The 23,327-nt window shown below is 45.0% G+C and overlaps 1 protein-coding gene and 1 pseudogene across 1 annotated transcript; one reads left to right on the top strand and one right to left on the bottom strand.

Annotated features, from left to right (window-relative positions):
* Positions 1-1,503: 1,503 nt before the first annotated feature.
* LOC148163307 (vomeronasal type-1 receptor 1-like) lies at positions 1,504-16,703 on the bottom strand (annotated as a pseudogene).
* Positions 16,704-23,065, top strand: LOC114200946 (uncharacterized). Its single transcript, XM_028093352.2, is given in 4 exon segments — positions 16,704-16,776; positions 20,427-20,553; positions 21,415-22,877; positions 22,879-23,065. Coding segments are annotated over 4 exon segments (1,737 nt in total). The 5' UTR covers positions 16,704-16,737; the 3' UTR covers positions 22,987-23,065.
* Positions 23,066-23,327: the final 262 nt, after the last annotated feature.

Below are 23,327 nucleotides of genomic sequence, written 5' to 3' on the forward strand. Positions count from 1 at the left end.
GAGGAGGGAGAAGTGGGGTAGTGTGTCACTATGAATATTCACTTTAACTTTGTATATAGATGAGTCAATTCAAAATATTTATAGAAAAAAGTCATTTTAACACTAATTTAATTAATTAACACTAACAAGACTAAATTTATGAAATCACTAAGTATAACAAAAATATATGATAGAACTATAACCGAAAAAAGCAAAAAAATTAGAGAAAGGAAAAAGGGAAGAACTGAGAATCACTGGGAATAGACACCATAAAATGATTTTAAATAAGAGATGGTATATCAATAGACATGGCAGTTTTTTCCATCAATTTCTTCCAATTTCTTTCATCATTGTCTTATAGATTTCAGTGTATAGGTCTTTCACCTCCTTGGTTAAATGTATTCCTAAGTATTTTATTCTTTTTGATGTAATTTAAACTGTAATAATATTTAAAGAGTTACTAATTAAGCAAGCAAATTTAAAATTAAATTCTTATTAATAATTTTAAATAAGGAGAGCTGACATTTTTACTCATAGTTTGAACTCCTATACTGACCTGTTATTGAAAACAAACAAACAAATGTTCAGCTTTCTTGGCCTGTCGTAAGTGTTCACTCAGAACTCTCCATCACCATCCTTTCTTATTTCGTAGTCGGCTGCTCTCCCCACCTCTTGACAATCTAAACACACAGGATTTCTTCCAATCCCTTGAGGCTCCATAAGATCTTTCCAGGTGATTTGTTTCTGTCAGAAAGAACTGAACTCAATTATGATTCAAAAATATGTTTAAAAAACACTTGCATGTATTTTTGTAAGACCAAGGTGAGAGATTCCCCCAAATTCCTTAAACTTAGAAATTTCCTTCCTTTTTAAACTTTTTATTTTTTTTTATTTTTTTAAAGAGTTTATTTATTTATTTGACACAGAGATAGCAAGAGCAGGAACACAAGCAGGGGGAGTGGGAGAGGGAGAAGCAGGCTTCCTGCTGAGCAGGGAGCCTAATGCGGGACTCGATCCCAGGACCCTGGGATCATGACCTAAGCTGAAGGCAGACGCTTAACGACTGAGCCACCCAGGCACCCCCTTTTTAAACTAAAAACGATTTTATTCATTTTTTTGAGAGTGAGGGCATGAGTGGGGGGGAGGGGCAGAGAGCGAGGGAGAGGGAGAAGCAGACTCCCTGCTGAGCAGGGAGCCCCATGTGTGGGGTTCAACCCCAGGACCCTGATATCATGACCTGAGCTGAAGTCAGATGCTTAGCCAACTGAACCAACCAGGCGCCCCTCTTTTACACTATTTCAAAATTCTCTGAACTTCTCCTTTGAAGATCCTAACACAGAATGAGTAATCTTTGTGTACTTAAATATATGGTGTTCATTTTAGCACCTTAAATATATGGTGTTCAGCACCTCTGTTATAAGACAATGGGCTTTTCCTGACCTTATTTGCCATGATGTCATAATTTCCTATCACACAGTAGTTAATAAAATGTTAACAAATGTTTAAATGAATGATTAAACGCTGTTAAAACAGACTCAGCACTTTAACCAGATTGGGAAAACAATTTGTCCTTGCCCTACAGACAAGGCAGAACTGAGAGACTCAAGTGTCACTGACCATGAGCACAAAAGGACTCAGTGCTGGAAAACATGATGAGAGGAGTATAGTGCTGTTCACTTTCCACTGGATTTGCAACCACAGTCATCCAAACAGTCAAAATAGCATAGATTGAATAAATAGTAACAAAGGAGCTCGCCAGGACCAAGATGGTTCCTGTGGCTTTGGCCTCGTGGGACGTTTTGGGGGCAAGGCTGTTGTTGCGAATGTGCTGTACTTGCTGCCTGGGCCTGAGCTGGATGAAGATCATGGAGCTACTTGCCCACACCATGAAGCCCAAACTCATAAAGTCAAGGGGAAAATGTATGGCTGTATATAATATGTTAAATCTCAATACCCTATTCCAGGAACAGTATCCATTACTTTTCCACACTAAGGTTTTTGCTATGTGGTGGAACACTCATTATTACAGAAATAAATGAATTTATCAAGAGATGTAGGATCCAGCAGAGGAAGCAGCAGAAGCCAATGAACTTTGGGGATTTAATCTTGAGCTCCATCCACCTACAAATACTAGGGTTCAGTTTAATAACTTGGTAGCCATTGAGGAGACAGATAGTGCTGAAGGAAACCCCAGTGCACACTCTGTAATAATAAAAGGTAAGTTTACAGGCAGCATCATTCAGGAAATATCGGGATCCAAAAGTTACCATTGTTTGAGGGATCCCTTTGGAAAAAAGGACCATGGAGTTAGCTAGGACCAGATGATTAAGAATCAAGTCTGTAGGTCTCAACTTGTGTCCAGTGAGCAAAGAGAAAGTATAAAGACAAAGAAGGGATGAATTTCCTAGGATCCCAACTCCCGTCTGAGTGATGAAGATAATGCCCAATTCCAATTTGCCAGAACCCATTGCATCAACATCTAGGGGCTGATTTTAATTGAAGTCAGAAGACTGAGAGGAAAAAAGCAGAAATAAATGCCTTGTCAACACTATGCAGAGTACTTTTCGGCACTTATTCTAAAACTTATTTTCTCACTTTAAGTGGTTATTTTATGCTGCTTGTGTGTGTGTGCAATGGCAATTCACTGACGAACTGGATTAGAAATAGCCTCTGATAGGGGCACCTGGGTGGCTCAGATGGTTAAGCGTCTGCCTTCGGCTCAGGTCATGATCCCAGGGTCCTGGGATCGAGCCCCACATCGGGCTCCCTGCTCCGTGGGGAGTCTGCTTCTCCCCCTGCTCACGCTCTCTCTCTCTCTCTGTATCTCTGTGTCTCGAATGAATAAATAAAAAAATCTTAAAAAAAAAAGAAATAGCCTCTGAAAATCATAAAACTTGCTAAAAGACTATAACTTAATTATTCCAATAACTAAAATGAAAGGATATGTAACATGATAGAGGTGCTAATTATCACTAAATGGCAATCATATTACAATATATAAATGTATCAAATTAACATGTTGTACACATTAACTTGCACAATGTTATATGTCAAATATATTTCAATGAAAAAGTAAAGTCCATTAAAATAGAAGGAAGAAAGAGAGAGAAAGAAAACTCTGCCAAATGAACAAAAACAAAAGAAATAACCCCAATGTCCATCTATAAGTTTGTGGGTGATCGAATGAGGGCACAACTGCACGCAGTTCTCAACAGTTGTGGGGATGAGGTCAGGAGATCTTTGTATACTGAACCAGTCAGTATTGTTTCAGTCTTTTTCCCAACATGATTGAGAAATTAGGAAACCGGGCGCCTGGGAGGCTTAGTTGGTTAAGCGACTGCCTTCGGCTCAGGTCATGATCCTGGAGTCCTGGGATCGAGTCCCGCATCGGGCTCCCTGCTCAGCAGGGAGGCTGCTTCTCCCTCTGACCCTCTTCCCTCTCGTGCTCTCTATCTCTCATTCTCTCTCTCTCAAATAAATAAATAAAATCTTAAAAAAAAAAGAGAGAAATTAGGAAACATCGTGAGCATAAGCATATGAATAACATCGTGAGATAGAGAAAGAAATACAGGAATGGATCAATCCACAGAGCAGTCCTTGGAGGGTAGAGAGTGTCAGATTAGGGTGACAACAAGACAACTGAGGCACTTTAAAATCTGTTTAAATTCCAGGATAACATTTACAGGATTATATTCTTTTATTCATATCCCCATAATCTTTTTGCCCTATTTATCTTTACACAATATTTGCATTTCTGTACATGACAGATAAACGAGCCTTCACTGGTCTAAATGAGAAATACGGTGAACAGTCTTCCTGAACTTGACAGAAATTTAGAGATACGTCATTGAAGACTCCATTTAGCACAACATACCCCTGCTTAAAACAAAACAGAACAGAACACCAAAACAACATGCACATACATACACCAGCAGCAGCTATCACACAGACACTAGGTGTCTACTCAGAGTGGGAGCTCACCTTTATTATGTTAGTACTCACAACGCTGTATTTTGATGCCCTTAGGGTGAATGCTGTTCTGGTCACTCTGTTTCGTGCGAAGAAGTGAGAGAAGTTTCAAAACAATTTAACTGAGGAGAGGGGACATGTTGGGCAGCCCTGAGGCAGTTTGACAAGACTGGCGACATGCCTCTGGTTTCCTCAGCAAATGTTTTCCTGTTTCTATGTGTTTGGTCTTCTTAGCTTGCTTGCTTGCTTGCTTGCTTGCTTTCTCTCTCTCTCTCTCTCTCCCTCCCTCCCTTCCTTCCTTTCTTTCTTTCTCTATCATCTTTCTATCCATCTACTGTCTAATCCTGGATTTCCTGAGATAAGTATTTTCTAAGAATATGATACTTACCTGAAAAGAAAAGCTATTTACACAGTTTAGATTTGCTCCCAGGACAAGGACTGCCGCCACAGCATCTGCGAAGTATCTCAATAGCACACTTATGCCAGAGATAGAGGTTTGGTCTGTGATCTCATCTGCTTGCCAAGAAGTGATTATCATTTCACCTGTAAGTGCAGTGACAGTGTCTGCATGGGGAGTAGAGATTAATTCTAATTAATCCCAAAATAACTAAAAAATATTTGGGATTGCGAAAACTTCTGAAAGCTATTAAAAGTGCTAATAGGAAAGCCGTTAAGAGTGGCAGAGGGACACCTGCATGGCTCAGTCAGGTAAGTGTCTGACTTTGGCTCAGAAGAAAATAAAATCCTTTTTAAAAATTTGTTTAAAAGAGAGTGGCAGAAACAGATGGGAAGAATCTACTTTTGAAATAATTTAGTTCTAATAGAATGTGAAAGAGTACCATTTTATCTAATCAGTGAAAGAAAGAGGCTGATCAAATTTCTTAGTCAGTTTGAGGGCTCTGTTTACAGAAGATAATTCCTTCTCATTCCTGAGAGCACTGAGGGCAGTGAAATTGAAGGAAAAAACAGTGTAGGCGGAGGGAGAAAGTGTATCCGGAGTTGTGTGAATAAATAGGGTATTGTGGTGTGATTATTTGTTCAGTATTTTAACAAATATTTATTGTGTAGTTTATGGGTTTCAGGCACATTTCTAGGCATATGGAATATATCAGTGCACAAAATATAAGTAGAAATCCTGGAATTTACTCTGTAGTTGATGGAAAGGAACAAACAATGCATCTGTGTTACTAAGTCACATAGTACATTAGAAGGTGATGGGTCCTTTAGAAACAAGAGCAGGGTACAGGTGATAAAAAGATCAGGGATTTCAGATGGATTAAAGTTGTGATTGGCTGTCAATAGTTGGACTCATAGTGAAGATAACATTTGAGGAAATAGTTTACATGATGCAGGAAGACATGTTTATTTCTTCCTTTCCAATTGTTATATATTTATTTTCTTGCCTTATTGCACAAAATAGGATCGTCAGAAAAATGCTGATTAAGAGGGCAAAGAGCAGCCATCCTCCTTTTGTTTTAATCTCATGGGAATATTTTAATAATGAGCCCTGAGTTATGATATTTGCAACAGTATTTTTGTTATTTATGTTATTTATAAAATTAAAGATTAAAGGTATTATTTATAAGATTAAAGAAGATCTGTCTTATATCCTTATATGCATATATGTTCATGTATGTGTATACATATGTAGATATATAATTTCTGAACATATGTGTTATTTGTGAACATATATATATTGTTTTTTGAACACCTTGAAAGTATGTTGGGAACGTTGTATCCCTTGGCCAAAGAACCCTTTGGTGTATATTTCCTATATAAATTGACATTATCCTACATAACCTAGTTCAATATTCAAAACCAAGTAATTTAATATTGCTTTAATAGTATTATTTAATTCATAGTTCATATTTAAATTTTGTCAGTTGTTCTATGAATGCCCTTTTACAGCTAATTTTTTCAGTCCAGAGTCAAGTTCAGTATCAAGAATTGCCTTTATTTCTCATTTGCTTTTATTCTCTATTGATCAGAAACAGTTTCTCACTCTTCAGAAGTGTTTTTTCTTGTTGTTTCTAAAAAGTACAGGCCAATTATTTTGTAAAATTTACCTCGGCTAGTGTGTCATGAGGTTTCTTAATGATTAATTGAGTTTTGGCATTTTTGTGGCAAGGAAACCACAGAAGTATTGCTTTGTCCTCTCAATGTGTTGTATTAGGAGGCATGTAATGTCTGTTTTCCCGTTATTGGTTATGGTAACTTTTTCACTTTGTCCTTCTGATCTCCCTACACAAAAGTTACTATTTTTCTGGTATAATTGTAAGTTATTAGAGGAAGGATTCTTCGAAAATGTATAAAAATTCTTTTCCTCATTATTTTGCATTCTTTTAAGAAATGGTCAATGAGGAGACAGAGGAGGGGCTCAGGAAAACAAAGTTTATGATACTCACATGTTCTCGAAACAGGAAGCATACCACAAAGGGCCACATGGGAAAGACACCAGGGTGGTCAGGAGGTAAGAGCAGAAACAAGGAGAAGGTTTAGGGTACCACCTTTATTTGGGTTTCTGGGGGACAGGCAAGGCAGGCCAGGTGAACAATTTCGGATTGGCTAGTATGAGTAATTTTAGGCTTTGGGCTTTGTAAGTGGTCCCTAGTTGCTTGGTACCTGGCTGTTTCAGCTGACAAGATTCCAGGCTATTGTCCTTGATCTACTTCTGCTTCCATCTGGAGAAGCAAATATGACTGTTCCTCTTGGGTCAGCGTGAATGCTCTTTCCATCTGTGTTCTCTAGTGTGCTTACTATCTGATGAATTTGTTTTATCCATTTTTCTAAAGCTGTATTATCTTTTCAAGCTGCTCACCATCTGTGAGCAGGGTTAAATAGTGTCTTTTGAAAAAGATTATGTCCAAATCTTAATCCCAGATACCTGGGAAATGACTTGTTTGACAATAGGGTCTTTGTAGATATAATTTAATTAAGGATCTTGGGAAGAGATCATTTTGCATTTAGGGTGGGCCCTAAGTCCAATAACTGATGTCCTCATAAGAGAAAGGAGAAGAGATTTGATATTCTCAGAGACACAAGGGAAGAGGCCACGTGAAGATGCATGCAGAAACTGGAGAGAATGCATCTACAAGCCAAGGGATACCAAGGATTTCTGGAAACCACCAGAAGCTAGGTGAGAGGCATGGAACAATCTCCCTCAGAGCTTCCAGAAGGAACCTACCTTGCCAGCCTCTTGATTTCAGACTTCTGATTTTTTTAACTAAAGAGAACAAATTTGTTTTGAGCCACCTGGTTTGTGGGATCTGTTACAGCAGCCCCATGGAAGATGACAAACCTTTTCTCTTCTTCGTGGAAAACAGATACCTTCGGTGTGGTCAGTATGGCCAATGAATACTTTTCCTCAGTATCTTCTCTTCAGTAAAGACCGATTCTGGTTATCTCAGGCCAGCTAGACCCAAGACAATTTCACACAGGGCTCTTTTAGAGCATTTTGGCCAATTAGGGTTTGGCCACACATCTGTTTTTGCCACAGACTGCTTATTTTTTTTATAAAGATTTTATTTATTTATTTGACAGAGAGATAGCGAGAGAGGGAACACAAGCAGGGGGAGTGGGAGAGGGAGAAGCAGGCTTCCTGCGGAGCAGGAAGCCCGATGCGGGGCTTGATCCCAGGACCCTGGGATCATGACCTGAGCTGAAGGCAGACGCTTAACGACTGAGCCACCCAGGCACCCTATAGACTGATTTTTTTTTTTAAAGATTTTACTTTTTTATTTTAGAGAGAGAGACAGAGAGAGCGAGAACATGAACAAGGGGAGGGGCAGAAGGAAAAGGAGAGACTCTCAAGCAGACTCCATGCTGAGCTCAAGGACCGGCAGGGTGCTCAATCCCACAACCTTGAGATCATGACCTGAGCTGAAACCAAGAGTGTGACCCTTAACGGACTGAGCCACCGAGGCACCCCAGCCATAGCTTGCTTATTGCTGAGGTGATATCTGAATACATTTTATGGGCCCTAAAATGCTCATTGTCCCTAGGACATTATATGGGAAGTAGTCATCCTCAATTCTATTGTAGTTTGCATATGCCAGTGAGTTTCTCATAAGTACACACTGTGGCCATTGGGGCTATTATTACTAAGCATATAAGCCCACATATTCTCTGACACTATTTGGCAAGTATTGTTTTCCTTGGTTCTTGTCCTCTATCCACAACACATGGGCACATGCTACTGCAAGCCAGACACACAGATGATTTTATACCTAGTGTATCTGGGCACATTTTTCAGTGGCTTCTCCCCCTGGTCAGCAGGGAGCCTGTTTCTCCCTCTCCCTCTGCAGCTCCCCCTGCTTGTGCTCTCTCTCACTCTCTCTGTCAAATAAATAAATAAAATCTTCAAACAAACAAACAAAAAAGAATCACCTGGATCAGAGGCATAGTTAAGACAAGCTTTAGTATCATACTGGATCACCACCCATAACTCTTCAGCTGTAGTAGCTTCTCTGTTGCCTTCACTTTCCCTAGAACAAAGAAAAGTAGCCAAGACTGTGTATTCTTGAATGACTTTCCCTAAGTTTCAAAGTCTTTTGACATTCATTTATTTTAATCTCCCCAGTCCTGCACCTACTGAACCTAGGTCCTATTTTTATACTTTCCTTCTCAAGCCTGTAGTCCTTGAACAACCACAAACCAGAAATGGCCAGAAGCCATCCAGATAGCAACAGTGGTTCCTCACCCACCACCCAGTACTGCCCATTTTTCCTTCTCCCTAATACTACCTTCTCATTATTATTTAAAGTAGAGTTGAGGATCATATGAATTAACCTCTCTGTATCACAAACTGCAAAAATTTCACGTGTGTGGATAATTGAAAAGACTCACAAGTCTTCAGAGCATCCGGATGTGAGGTTTTTCTTAAAAGGTCCTGGAGGGGATGGGGGTGGGGGATGGGTATTAATGAGGGCACTTGTGATGAGCACTGGATGTCCTATGTAAGTGATGAATCACTAAATTCTACACCTGAGACTGAAAAAGAGAGAGAGAGAGAAGCCTATGGGGAGGGGGGAATGTAAAGGACATACTGTAGCAAAATAAAGGGAGCATGGGTCACCCAGGCACAGCTTTGCAGAATCCTTATTTGTGCATGGATAATATTCATCTTCAAATGAAGGATAATTTGAGTCAGAATTCCCAGCAAGGATTTTATCCCTTCTGCTAAAAGTCAAATTAGGATACCTAATCAATTATGCCATTTTGAAAACCGTCAGTAAACAAACTGGCCTTGGGTGTCCCCATGGGAGCTTTGGACTTTAAACAGCACATAATAAGTCCCACCACCCTATCTCAACAAAGACTCAGAGCCAGATATCCAGAGTTCCTAGACCTAAGACTGAAGTCTTCCAGTCCAAGCAAATGAACTCTACCTTATGCAAAAAATTACACAACACATTAAAATTTCTGAGATGTTGCTAAACCAGTTCTCTCTAGAGGAAGCTATTCTGCTAAAGGTTTTTTTTTTTTTTTTTTAAAGGTTTTATTTATTTATTTGACAGAGACAGCGAGAGGGGGAACACAAGCAGGGGGAGTGGGAGAGGGAGAAGCAGGCTTCCCGCCGAGCACGGATCCCGATGCGTGGCTCGATCCCGGGCTCGATCCCAGGGCCCTGGGATCATGACCTGAGCCGAAGGCAGTCGCTTAACCAACTGAGCCACCCAGGCACCTCTCTGCTAAAGGTTTTAGCTAGGGCAGTGAAGGAAGGAAAAGGGACACAAAGTAACTTCCGATCCAGGACGTGGAGGGGGAACTTGAAGGGGCATCACTGCACTATAAGGAAAAAGAGCTTAGTTTGCACCAAATCCGTGATGGAGGGCTGGGATGAGCTTTCCCAGGACTGCAGGGTTACCATTTTGCAGAACTGAGACCTTCAGCCAAGGTCGCCCTGCCCCACCCTGCTCAGTTCACACAAAACTGGCACAGGCAAGGGTCGTGCCGCAAGCCCTCCCTCACCCAGACCCCCACCTGCGTGGTCCCTGTTTGAGGGAGGGTGGTTTCATGGGCTCTTCGCCTTCCTAGCTCCCACTTCTAGGTCTGGGGACCTTGAGGGCTCTCCTCAGCCTGGATTCTTGAATCCTGAATCCAGTCCGGGGCTTATATGATAAAGTCCACATTTCCGGCAACCAACACAATGTGAAGCCAAAGATTGTCCCTGGGATGGGAAACAGTGTCTGCAAATGCTTGGAGATGAGGCTGAGTTGATAGTGTTCAGGGAATCACAAGTCTGCTTTATATCTGGTGGGAATGGGGAGGGCAGTGGGGGGCAGTATTCAGTACTGGAACTACTAGCTGAGCAGTTCGGCCTCTGTTCTGAGGGTCTGGGGAGCCACAGATTTGGAACAGAAAAGAGAGGTGATCTGACTCATCATTAACAAGTCCTCTGGGGAATTCAGAGTGGAGAACCGATTGTGGGGGTGAGGAAGGAGAAAATTGCAGTAGTCTGAAACACTGCTGAATGTGGCTGGACCAGAAGAGTGGCCGTGGAAGTGGCGGAGGTGGTTGGATTCTAGATCTCTGGGAGCTGGATGACTGCGGGGTTTTGGCCTTAGCACCTGCAAGGATGGAAAAACCATCATCTGAGATGGGGTTGGGGTAGGATTCACTTTCTGGAGCAATACTCAACCAGTAGTATGAGAAAATGAAAGGTTACCTGGCCACACGAACAAGTGTGTTCAGATGCTTAGAGATGACAATGAGCTGGGTGTTCAGGGAATGAACTGTAGGTCTCTATTATGTCTGCTGGGCACAGAAAACTGAGGGATGGGGGCAGAAGTCAGTCCTGGAATGGCAGCCTGAGGTAATCAGGAGACTCCAGGGGAAGCTACTACAACAGTACAGGGGAGGGTTGATGGTAGCTGGATCATAAGAATGGCTTTGAAGTTGGGAGAAGAGGTTGGTTTCTCAATCTGTTTTATTAGCAGGGACAATTTTCTGCCATGTGGGATGAGAGAACAAAGTCAGTTACGACCCCAAGATGTTTGGCCTTCGCAGTTGAAGCGTGGAAGCACCCGGTACTGAGATGGAAAGTCAGTAGTGGGAGTACTTAACAGAAGCACCATATGGAGTTAGGTTTTTCCCATGTTGGGTCTGAGATACTCTGGGGACCCCTGAGAGGAGGTGTCAGGTTGGCAGTTAGAAACACACGTGGAATTTAAAGGAGGGATTGAGATTGACGCTATCTGTGAGTAGGTGGGCGGCATATGGAATATGTCGTACTTCAGAGGAGGCCTCTTCAGGTTATGGTGGCAGTGCGGAAGAATGGGGACGGTATTCTCCGAGGACTGGGTGTCTTGGGCACCCGGATAGTGGTGGCAGTCTTCATTAACAGAAGCTGGAGAGTACTGACCATGGCTGTGTGGTAGTGAGAGGGGAGAGCGCTGGCTGCTGGCACAGGCTTCCAAGGGGACGAAGTTATGACATCTGTTCAGAGTCAAGGCAGTAATGGGAGTCAGATGATGCAGAGGCCAGGATTGGTGTTTTTTCTTCCATCTCCAGGCCCAGATTTTTTTTTGGCAGGGTAACTCTTGATGGAGCCAGAGGAATTTCAGACAAGCTGACATTAGTTTGGGAGCAAATGATACTTGCTGGGAGAGTCATTGGCATGTGATGGGAGCAGATGAGGCTGACGTTGAATGAGTGTAGGTGCCAAGAAAAGATATTATTAGGGTAGGTATAGCACAGGCAACACTGAAAAGGAAGAGGGGTTTAAGCTACCTGAGATCCATGGAAGGTCTGGATGGCTGAAGATGCAACAAGGAGCCAGGCCTGCTGGGGTGGTCCTCCGAGCAGTGCTGGGACTGCCTCTGGCAGGAGGGTCCATCAGAAGCCTGGGGTAGCCCTGGATGTGTTGCATTTGGCAAGCACTGCCCTGGTGCCACATGCAGAGTGGCTTGTGGGGAAGCCAGAGAGATGCCTGTGACATGGGCTAGAAAGTGGCTGTGGTGTTGGGGATCTAGCAGCCATGATACGAAGGTAGAGCAGGTGCAGTCCCAAGAGTGATGTGCAAATGGGGACAGAGTATGAATGGATTACAGGGTCTTTGTACTCAGCATTTGAGCAGAGGGTGAGCACAAGTTTGGTTGTATGTGGCACGATCTGAGGAACTCCAGGGCAGTTGACTGTCAGGAGAGTGGTGGCACTTTATATGCCAGGTCTAGAAAGTAGATGACACAATCTCTTTTCCCATCAGTTCTTACTGATGACTGGCAACAGTGAGGAGTTTGATGTGAGGAAGAGCGGGTACCAGTGGAGCAGGACCTGGTATTTCCTCTGAGTTGGGGAGCTGGGGAGGAGAGCCATGGCCTGGGGTTCTTGGTTAGAGAGGCTACTTATGCATTGCTCTGCCCTCATCATGACAGGGCCATGTGACCTTTGAGGATGTGGCTGTGTACTTCTCCCAGGAGGAGTGGGCGCTCCTTGACGAGGCTCAAAGACACCTGTACCGCACCGTGATGCTGGAGAACTTGGCACTGATAGCCTCCCTGGGTAAGGACCCTCATTCCCACACCATTGCCTTATATGAGGCTCTGCTCTTCTCCTTTTTCCAAGGGTCTCTGTCCTTCCCAGAGCTGGGCCATGGGCATTGCTTCCTTTCCTGGTTTCTTGGCATAGGTGTTGTGTTTGCTGGGCCTGGGCTTTATGAAACCCCAACATATTCTGTCTTGAAGCCTCTCACAGAAGGGTTTGGTTTCTGAGTATTGTAGCCTGTCCTGCCAGTGCATTTGGCTTTGCACCTCCTTGTAAGGTGACTGTTCACATCTGGCACAGATGTGTCACAATTTCTGCCCCTGCCTTTTTTAGATATTGCTTGGACCTTGCCTGTCTCAGGAATTACAGGCACTTAAGTGGTCATGATTGGCACAGAGCACTAGGCTGTTACATTAAGCCTCCCCTTCAAGGTTCTTTGTGTGATCAGTTTTGTTCAGTGGTGTCACGGGTTGAGACACCCTGGGCTAGTGTTGTCTACTCAACTGCTGTGTTTTTCCCTTCGAACTTCCATCTTCTAGGTCCCATTTAGTCACCCAACTTGAGCCAGGGGCTGGAGGGGAGCTCTGGGTGCCTGGCAGGGTGGACAAATCTCCAAAGATTAATGGAGTCCTGGGTCTGGACTGTGGAGAAGGTATGATTTCAGGACGGAGTACAAATCATACCAGGCAAATGTCCTTTGCATTTTCCTGAGTGCCAATAAGATTATTTTTTTAAAGATTTTATTTATTTATTTGAGAGAGAGAGCATGAGAGGGGGGAGGGTCAGAGGGAGAAGCAGACTCCCTGCTGAGCAGGGACCCCCCGATGTGGGACTTGATCCCGGGACTCCAGGATCATGACCTGAGCCGAAGGCAGTCGCTTAACCAACTGAGCCACCCAGGCGCCCGCCAATAAGATTATTTTTAAAAAATTATTGTTTGCCTTTTGTAATTCTAATCTAAAGTGGCATGCAAGAGCTTTGCAGTCTCTGGTTTTAAATCTTTCTCTTGTTAATTTGTAGGACTTATTAAATGTATTATTTATATATTAACTCTAAAAATTATAGATGACTCAGTATTTTCTCGCTTGTGTTCTTGTTATTTTAATTTTTATGGGTTTTTTGGTAATAGAAACCTGTTATTTTCATATAGTTTGTGTATATGGTTTTTTTAAAGATTTTATTTATTTTTTATAGATTTTATTTATTTATTATTCTGTATTTGACAGAGAGAGACACAGTGAGGGAGGGAACACAAGCAGGGGGAGTGGGAGAGGGAGAAGCAGGCTTCCCGCTGAGCAAGGAGCCCAATGTGGGGCTCGATCCCAGGACCCTGGGATCATGACCTGAGCCAAAGGTAGATGCTTAACAACTGAGCCACCCAGGTGCCCCTGTGTATAAGTTTTGATAATTTTTATATTTGGCTTGAGAGATCCTGTTCTATCATTTCACAAATATATTTTCTTCCACGATCTTGTAAGAGTTACGTATTTTTTATTCCTGTTAAGCCTTCTTTATCTGAAATTAATTTTTCTGTATGATTAAGAGCAGAGATGAAAATCTGAGTTTAACCAGTTGGATACCCTGTTTCCCCTGAACAATTTTTTTAAGCAGCCATTTTCCAATGTTCTGTAGCACCAACATAGCCCAGTCTTGCAGGAGGAATCTAAATATGTGAGTGCTTTTTTGTAACCTTTATAGTTTACTCTGCTAGGTTTGAACTTGAATTCCATGCCATTATGCCAATAAGACACTGTTTTCTTATTTTAAATTTATGGCTTGCATTAATCTTTTATAGAAAATTACTACACACTTTTATATTAAAATAATTTTTGTATTTTCTTTTAAAAAATATTTTATTTATTTATTTGAGAGAGAAAGAGCAAGAGAGAGAGCATGAGCGGGGGGGGGAGGGGGAGAGGGAGAGGGAGAGGGAGAAGCAGACTTCCCACTGAAAAGGGAGCCCAATGCAGGACTCAATCCCAGGACCCTGGAATCATGACCTGAGCTGAAGGCAGATGCTTAACCAACTGAGCCAGGTAGGCTCCCCTGGAGAATTCGTTTGATGGGGAAGTTCATGTCCCCCTTTTTTAAGATTTTATTTATTTATTTGACAGAGAGAGCGAGAGAGCACAAGCAGGGAGAACAGTAGAGGGAGAGGGAGAAGCAGGCTCCCCATGGAGCAGGGAACCTGATGTGGGGCTCGATCCCAGGACCCTGAGATCATGACCTGAGCCGAAGGTAGACACTTAACCATCTAAGCCACCCAGGCGCCCCCATGTCCCCCTTTCTAAGAGCAGGAGTTACTTAATTCAGATCCTCCCTTTATTGCCCAACACTCTATGATTATGGGAATATCATGATCTTTTATTGTCTTTATATTTCTGAAGTCTTTAAGGGCTGGATGATCAGTAACCACAGCAATTTCAGATTTATAAGATTCTAATGTGGGCTTTTATATGAGCAAATTTTATTAATTCCCATACTACATCTTCTTACCTAAGTGTTTTCGATTTAAATTTATTTTTTTAAAGATTTTATTTATTTATTCATGAGAGACAGAGAGAGAGAGGCAGAGGGAGAAGCAGGCTCCCAAGGAGCAGGGAGCCCGATGCGGGACTCGATCCCAGGACTCCGGGATCATGACCTGAGCCGAAGGTAGACACTTAACCATCGGAGCCACCCAGGCGCCCCGATTTAAATTTATTTTTTAAAAAAGATTTAAATTTATTTTATGATGTCTCTTCCAAAAGATCACAAATCTTTCCTTTTTTGTTAGTTTACTTCACTGTCCTAGGTCTATTACATATTTTTTTTTAAGTAGGCTCCATGCCCAGCTCAGAGCCCAACAGGTAGCTTAAACTCACAACCCCGAAATCAAGACCTGAGCTGAGATCAAGAGTTGGATGCTTAACTGACTGAGCCACCCAGGCGCCTCTCTGTTACATATTTTTATTCTGTTATGTCCCAGATTTCTCTTTTCAATATTAAGTGGTGTTTTAAAAATTATAAAAATTTAAATTTAATAACTATAAATTTCAGTTTTTTTAAGAAATCAATTCTGTATAAATGTCAGGTGGATATCCACTCTGACACCCCCTCCTCTGCTCCTTCCCTAGCCCAGACAGGTAACCCTGCTTTACCTGCTGAAGATCCTTCTAAACCAATCTATGTTCAGTCACTAACTTTTAAATCACATCTGCTGATTTACAGCTAAGTGAATTCACCTTCACACACATATATATGAAAATTAATAACTGAAACCTCATTAAAATGTAGTGAGGAGGTTTCGGCAAGGGGAGTTCTTATGCACTACCACTTAGAGTCCATTGCAGACCCAACAGGAAGAGATATACTTGATCTAACAGATGGATGCTACTTTACTATCCCAGCTGGAGAAAGAAAACTTTGCTTATTCCCCAACTCAACAACTCAGCCAATGAGAAGCCACTCTACTTCGAACTCCCAGTTTATTCCAATGGACTTTTAGTTTATAACAGCCTTCCCAGCTTACCTCTTTTCTCCATAAAAGTGGGTACCTCTCCTTTGTCCTTTACCTAAGGTTTTGCGTAGTTTGTTCATCCTGGATTACAATTCTCTTTTATTCCGAAATAGGCCCATCTTTGGCTGGTGAAATAACTGGAAGTTTTATTTTAAGGTTAACAGGTTTTATTGCCTCTAATTTGATGTTGTGTGTGTTTTTTTTAAAGATTTTATTTATTTATTTGACAGAGAGACACAGCGAGAGAGGGAACACAAGCAGGGGAAGTGGGAGAGGGAGAAGCGGGCTTCCCGCGGAGCAGGGAGCCCGATGCGGGGCTCGATCCCAGGACCCTGGGACCATGACCTGAGCCGAAGGCAGACGCTTAACGACTGAGCCACCCAGGCGCCCCTGATGTGTTTTTAATTTGTTCTTTCATAGGGGCCACCGATCCTCAATGTGCAGACGGGTGGGAGAGGCTCTTACACCCCGGGGCACGGCTGAGAGGAACTACGTTACCCAGAAGACTGTGCTCCCAGCTTCCGGATCACGCTGACCAATGAGGGCGCACGCCGGGGCGTTTCCAAGAGGCCGAAAGGCCAGGGGCGGGGCTTCCCTCCTGTGCCTCGTGGATGCCGTGCTTCTTGGGCTCGTAGCCCTGCGTCCGCCGAAGGGAACTGGAACCTAGAGGAGCAGAAGAGGGCACGTGTGCTCTGCACGGAGCGGGTCTGAGGTTCGGCGCGAGCACGGCTGCGCGGAGCCGCTTTCGGGGCCTCCTGCCGGTCTCCGCCATTATCACGCGTCCCCTGGCCCGGTTGAGCCCGCCGATGACTATGGTGACGGCCGGGCCAAGGTACCCGGCGCAGGTGAGAGAGTGTGTTCTGCCCCGAGCCCACGGGGGTGGGTCTCCTGCTCAGGACCTTGCAGTCCAGGCCCAGGTCCCCGGAACCTGGGGCGTTCGTGGCCGGGGCCGCACTTCGGGGCCCCCGTGGGAGGCGTGTGGGTGGCACCAGCACGTGCGAAGCCGTGGGGGCGCGCGTGAGCCCGGAGCCTTCGGGAGAGCGGGGGTCCGCCTCCAGTCGGCAGGGAGCCGCCGGGCGGTCGGGGTGAGGGCTCTGGGGGCCTTGGAGGGTCGTGAGTGGAAGAGGGACGCGGGCTGGGTTGGAGCTCTACAGTCCTTCCAGGCTGCTCAGGGGAGCCAGGGAGACCGCTGCGAAAGACTCGAAACAGTCGTGCTGGGGTCTGGACCTCTGGAGCAGCGGCTAGGAGGAACGTAACAGTAAGATTCCTGATGATCTTAGACGTAGAACCGGAAGGATTTCCTGCTGCAGCGAGGGTGGCTGTGAGCAAAAGGACACGACCAAAGACTATCCAGTCTGTCTTTTGCCTGAATATCCGGACGCGCTGAGACGAGGAAACTGGTGTGAGGAGCAGGTTTCAGGGAGAGCCTACGAGTTGGATTTTGGGCTTACTGTTTCCGAGCTCCCAAAGTAGAGGTGACATACAGGAGGCTGGAATCTCTGCTCTGGACTCAGCGGAGGCTGGCTCCGTGATGTCCATATAGTAGCAGCCTAAGTCCTGGACCAGGACCAAGCCTGGATCTCAGATTTAGGATGGAAAGATCTGAACACTTCTTTGAGATAGGCCCCGAGATGAAGGAAGAGAGGGCTGGGGCTGGAGGGCAGGCAAGAGTGCCCACAGATGGGAGGGTCCTGTGGTCCAGGGCTTTAAGGTGGTGGGGGAGAGGAAGGTGTAATGAGTCAGGAGCCCTGCTGGGATGGGAAATGGAGGTTTGAGGGCACGTGAGAGTCTCTGCTCTGAAGACTCAGCCGACTGTCTACTCCCTGTGGAGCCAGGGAAGGCCCAGCCTGGCTGGTGGAGGAGCCCAGGTTCATGAACGTCTCACAGGTGCCTCAGCTCTCGCAGGAAGTACAAGTTCAAAACAGTTTAAGTTTAGTCAGTTAAACTTATGCAAGCAAGTAATGATTGATTGGAATAGCAATATACCTCTGTAACAGAATGTGTGTGTGTGTGTGTGTGTGTGTGTGTGTATATATAATATATTTGGATTTTTGTCCTGGACTCTTGCCATAGATCTCCTAAAACCCTTGGAATTTCCTGGGTGTTAGGCGTGGTTTTTGTTATCATAACTGTCTCCTTTCATCCCACAGGAGTTTATTCTAATGAGGTGACTTGGGGTGGGGCTTCTAGATAGCCTCAAGTTGGGGCTGGTCACCAGAAAGACCAGGTGATTAGAAGTTTAAACTCTCAGGGTGCCTGGCGGTCTCAGATGGAAGAGCATGAGACTCTTGATCTTGGGGTCGTGAGTTTGAGCCCCACATTGGGTATAGAGATTACTTAAAAATAAATAAAATGGTCTTTTTTGTTGTTTTGTTTTGTTTTATTTTGTTTTAAAGACACTTCAACTTTTAGCTACCCCCCCACCTCCCAGATGGGAGAGGAGCTGGAGGTATAAAAATTGTTGAGCTGTGAGATTCAGGGAGCCTCCAGGATGGTGAACACATTGAAATAAAAGAAGTGCCGGGAGGTTGTGCTCACTGGCCCTGATCCCCATCCCCATGGTACTGGCACATAGATAAAAGAGATAGTGACATCCTCAGGCCCTTTGTTCTGAGCCCTGGGGTCATCTTAGGTGCAGGGTCCTTAATCAAGGCCAGAAGTTGTGTTGAGGTGTCCCATTTCTCTAGTCCATAAGGGGAACCAGCATGTCCACATGGGAGGGTTCAGTGAACTGCAGGACTACATTAAATCTGCTGGGAACAGAGATTGAGGGGCAAGAGCCAGTCCTCAAGTAGCAGCTTGAGGAATTGGGTCTGCTGAGGGCAGTAGGTCCATGGAAGGTTTGGAGCAGAGAAGGGAAGTGATCTGACTCAGGTCTAATCAGGCTACTCTGCCTGCAGAGTGGAGGACAGATTGTGGGGGTGAGGGTGGAGGCAGAGACCCCAGTGGAGGCTGCAATTTTGGTGAAGGTTAATGGTAGCTGGATCATAGCACTGGCTCCATAGTTGGAGAAGACTGTTTTGTTTCTAGGTTATTTTGTAAGTAGGGATGATTTTCCGCTGTACAGGGTGAGAGAGAATCTAGGATTACTCCAGGATGTTTGGCTTTAGCTGGAAGTGTGGAAGTGCTGTTGCTGAGATGGAAAGTCCATAGCAGGAGTACTTAACAGCAGCACTCTGAGGAGTTAGGTTTTTGCCATGTTGTGTCAGAGATATTGCGGGGACCTTTGAGTGGAGGTGGCAAGTGGGCATCTAGAAGCAAACATCTAGATTTCAGGGAAGGGGTTCAGGTTTGAAGACACCCCTCAGCGATGGCAGGCATGTAGACCATGTCTCATTTAAGAGGGTGCACTCTGCAGATCATGGTGGCAATGCCATTACAGGGGAAGGATGGGGAGGTTATTCTCCATGGACTGGCTCACTTGCTTGGGCACCTGGATAGGGATGGCTGTCATTACTAAGACATGAGGAAGTACAGTGACCATGAGTGTGTGTGTGGGGGGGTCGCATGAGGCAACAGGCCTCAGGTGGGAGTCCACGTGGTGGCACAGGATTCCCAGGGGCTGGATGCAAGATTTACCGAAAGGCAGAGCAGTAATGGAGATCAGATGACACTGTGTAAGGCGTGGTACTTTTCTCCCTCCGCAGGTTCAGTTTTGTGACAGCTCTTGCTGGAACCTGAAGCGTGTCAGATGGGATGACAGATTAGCTTAAGAGAAAAGGAGGTCAGCTGAGAGTCTCTGGGGCTGCGGTAGGAAAAGTGGGGCTGGGCTTTGATTGAGAGGAGGTGGAGAGAGGAAGGGTGTGACTGGTGTGGGGACAGCACAAGCAACACTGAGGAGGAGGGTTTGGGGGGTCCCACTCCTACACAGGCTAGGGTGGCTGAAGTTGGAAGACGGAGCCAGACCAGGTGGGGCAGTCCTCAGTGCTAGGACTGCCTCTGGGAGGAGGGTCCATCAGAGGCCCTGGGGTAGCCCTGGATCCTGTTGCATTTGGCAAACAGTGCCTGGGTGCCACATGCAGAGTGACATATGGGGAAACCAGAGAGATGGCCTGGGACAAGGACCAGAGGTGGCAGTGGTGTCACGGATGAGTGGTCGTGGCCTGGCACATGAGAGAGGAGTGATCCCATTGTGTTGTGCAAATGCGGAGGGAGTGTGAGGATGCACTCAGTGTCCTTGTATTCAGGGCTTAAGCCAGAAGGCTGAGCATAAGTGACATACGGGGCATGATCAATATGATCCCAGGAGAGCTGACTGTGAAGAGAGTGCCAGGGACTCTCTACACCAGCCTAGAGCGTAGGTAAGACTGCCTCTCTCCCCATCTGTTCCTACTGATGACTGGCAACAGTGAGGAGTTTGACGTGAGGAAGAGCGGGTACCAGTGGAGCAGGACCTGGTATCTCCTCTGAGTTGGGGAGCTGGGGAGGAGGGCCATGGCCCGAGGGTCTTGGTTAGAGAGGCTACTTATGCATTGCTCTGCCCTCATCATGACAGGGCCATGTGACCTTTGAGGATGTGGCTGTGTACTTCTCCCAGGAGGAGTGGGCGCTCCTTGACGAGGCTCAGAGACACCTGTACCACACCGTGATGCTGGAGAACTTGGCACTGATAGCCTCCCTGGGTAAGGACCCTCATTCCCACACCATTGCCTTATATGAGGCTCTGCTCTTCTCCTTTTTCCAGGGGTCTCTGTCCTTCCCAGAGCTGGGCCATGGGCATTGCTTCCTTTCCTGGTTTCTTGGCATAGGTGTTGTGTTTGCTGGGCCTGGGCTTTATGAAACCCCAACATATTCTGTCTTGAAGCCTCTCACAGAAGGGTTTGGTTTCTGAGTCTTGGACCTGCCCGATCAATTCTGATTAGCTTTGCCCCTCCTTATTTTGTTGACTGTTCCCATTTGTGGAAGATCTGTGTCACAGGTTCTGCCCTCTTCTGTTTTGTGTACTGCCTGTGTCGGGAATTATAGACACCTACATGGTCAGTATTTGCAGGCTATCCCCTACATCTATGTCCCTCACATCTTTCCCCTTTCTTTCTCTCTGCAATGTTCTGCAGCATTAGCCTACACTGTGTGTCATGAGATGTGTGCACATAGCCCTAAATGGTGGACCACCAGCTAAAAGGCAATTGCCTTTTCCTGGGGTGGGACACACATTCTACACAGCACACGCTTGTCACCAGCAGACAAGGTCCTGCTGAGAACCCCTGGCAGAGGAGTGAGTTGTACCAGACCTCTCTTGCTGGCGCAGCAGTGTATCCGACTTTCTTGCTAGTTGTGAGGCCCCCATCCCCACAGACACTGTTCTGTAACCATCAGAGGCCAAGTGCTATACCGTGTCCCCTTCCTTCACCTGATCCTGGCTCCTTTGTCCTGAAAACAAACCCATGGACTCAGTCCTGTTTGTGTCCTACACACATTTGTAATGGGCTGTCCTGTCACACCAAAGTCTATAATACACTTCACCGGCATTTTTCTGCTCTCAGGTTGTTGGCATGGGGTAAAAGCTGAGGAAGCTTTTTCTGAGCAATGTGTTTTTATGGAAAGAGTGTCACAGGCCAGGACTCCAGACCCAGGCCTGTCTATCCCAAAGGCTCATTTCTGCAATGTGTGTGTCCTAGCGGAGAAAGACGTCTTGTACCTTGCTGAGCACGAAGGAACATGTGCTGGACTGAAACCATGCACTTGTGGGCCTTGTGGAAAACTGTGCTTGTTTAGTTCTTACTTACACCAGCACCAGAAGCAGAACCATGGAGAGAAGGACCTTGGAAGGGAGGAGAACGGGGCTTTGTTCATGAAGAGCAAAGTCCTCATGTCAGACAATATTTTCACCTGTGGAGAGGTTGAGCATTATTCCCTGGGCAGCCTGGGCCTTCTCCAGCACCAGACCATCCCCAGCGGAGAGCATCCACACAGAGGCAGCGGGAGCAGGGCAGTTTCTCACACTCGGCGACGGCAGCACAGCACACATGGGCAAGCCTGCCACAAAAAGGTTAAATTCATGGGGCAGCAGAGCGCTCACACTGAAGAAAGCCTTCATAAGTGCAGTCAATGTGAAAAATCCTTCGTCTCCAAAAAAAGGCTTCTTGAGCACCAGAGAATCCACACTGGAGGAAAGCCTCATGAGTGTAGCAAGTGTGGCAGGTTCTTTAAGTACAAATCTAGTCTTAACCAACACTGGAAAGTTCACACTGGAGAAAGGCCTCATAAGTGCAGTGACTGCGGGAAGTCCTTCATCTATAAAAGCAGACTTCTTGAGCACCAGAGAATCCATACTAGAGAAAGGCCTTATAAGTGCAGTGAATGTGGGAAGTCTTTCATCTATAAAAAGAGACTTCTTGAGCACCAGAGAATCCACACTGGAGAAAGGCTTTATAAGTGCAGTGAATGTGGGAAGTCTTTCTTCTACAAAAGAATACTTATAAGGCACCAGAGAATCCACACTGGAGGAAAGCCTCATGAGTGTAACGAATGTGGGAAATTCTTTAGACACAGACCCAACCTTATTCATCACCGGGAAGTTCACTCTAGAGAAAGGCCTTATAAATGCAGTGAATGTGGGAAGTCCTTCATCCATAAAAGGAGACTTCTTGAGCACCAGAGAATCCACACTAGAGAAAGGCCCTATAAGTGCAATGAATGTGAAAAGTCCTTCTTCTACAAAAGAATACTCCTTGAGCACCAGAGAATCCATACTGGAGAAAAGCCTTATGAGTGTAACGAATGTGGGAAGTTCTTGAGACACAAATCTAGCCTTAATCATCACTGGAAAGTTCACACTGGAGAAAGGCCTCATAAGTGCAGTGAATGTGGGAAGTCCTTCATCCATAAAAAGAGACTTCTTGAACACCAGAGAATCCACACTGGAGAAAGACTTTATAAATGCAGCGAATGTGAAAAGTCCTTTGTCTACAAAAGCAGACTTCTTGAGCACCAGAGAATTCACACTGGAGAAAAGCCTTATGAGTGCAGCCAATGTGGGAAGTTCTTCAGACACAGCTCCACCCTTCTTAAACACCAGAAAGTTCACAACGGAGAAGGCCATCTCAGCGTGGTAAATGTGGAAATCTTACATCCACAAAAAAAGATTTGCACCAGAGAATCCACATCAGAGAAAAGTTTTATGAATGCAGCAAGTGTGGGTAAACCTTCATAAAAAGGTTTGAATTCAGTGAGCACCAGAGAGTTCACCCTGGAGAAAAGCCATATGAATGTAATGAATGTGGGAAGTTCTTTAGACACTGATCATTGATCCGCTCACATTCAACACCAAAAAGTTCATGCTGGAGAGAGGCCTTGAATATGTGTAATGAATGTGGGATGTCCTCCATTTACAAAAGAAATCTTGAGCACAGAGAATCCAAACTGGAGGAAGAACCTTTGAGTATAATGAATGTGG

This window comes from Eumetopias jubatus, unplaced genomic scaffold, assembly GCF_037043125.1.
Source record: "Eumetopias jubatus isolate StellerSeaLion01/CBP00866 unplaced genomic scaffold, mEumJub1_p1.0 scaffold_10, whole genome shotgun sequence".
Lineage (NCBI taxonomy): Eukaryota > Metazoa > Chordata > Mammalia > Carnivora > Otariidae > Eumetopias > Eumetopias jubatus.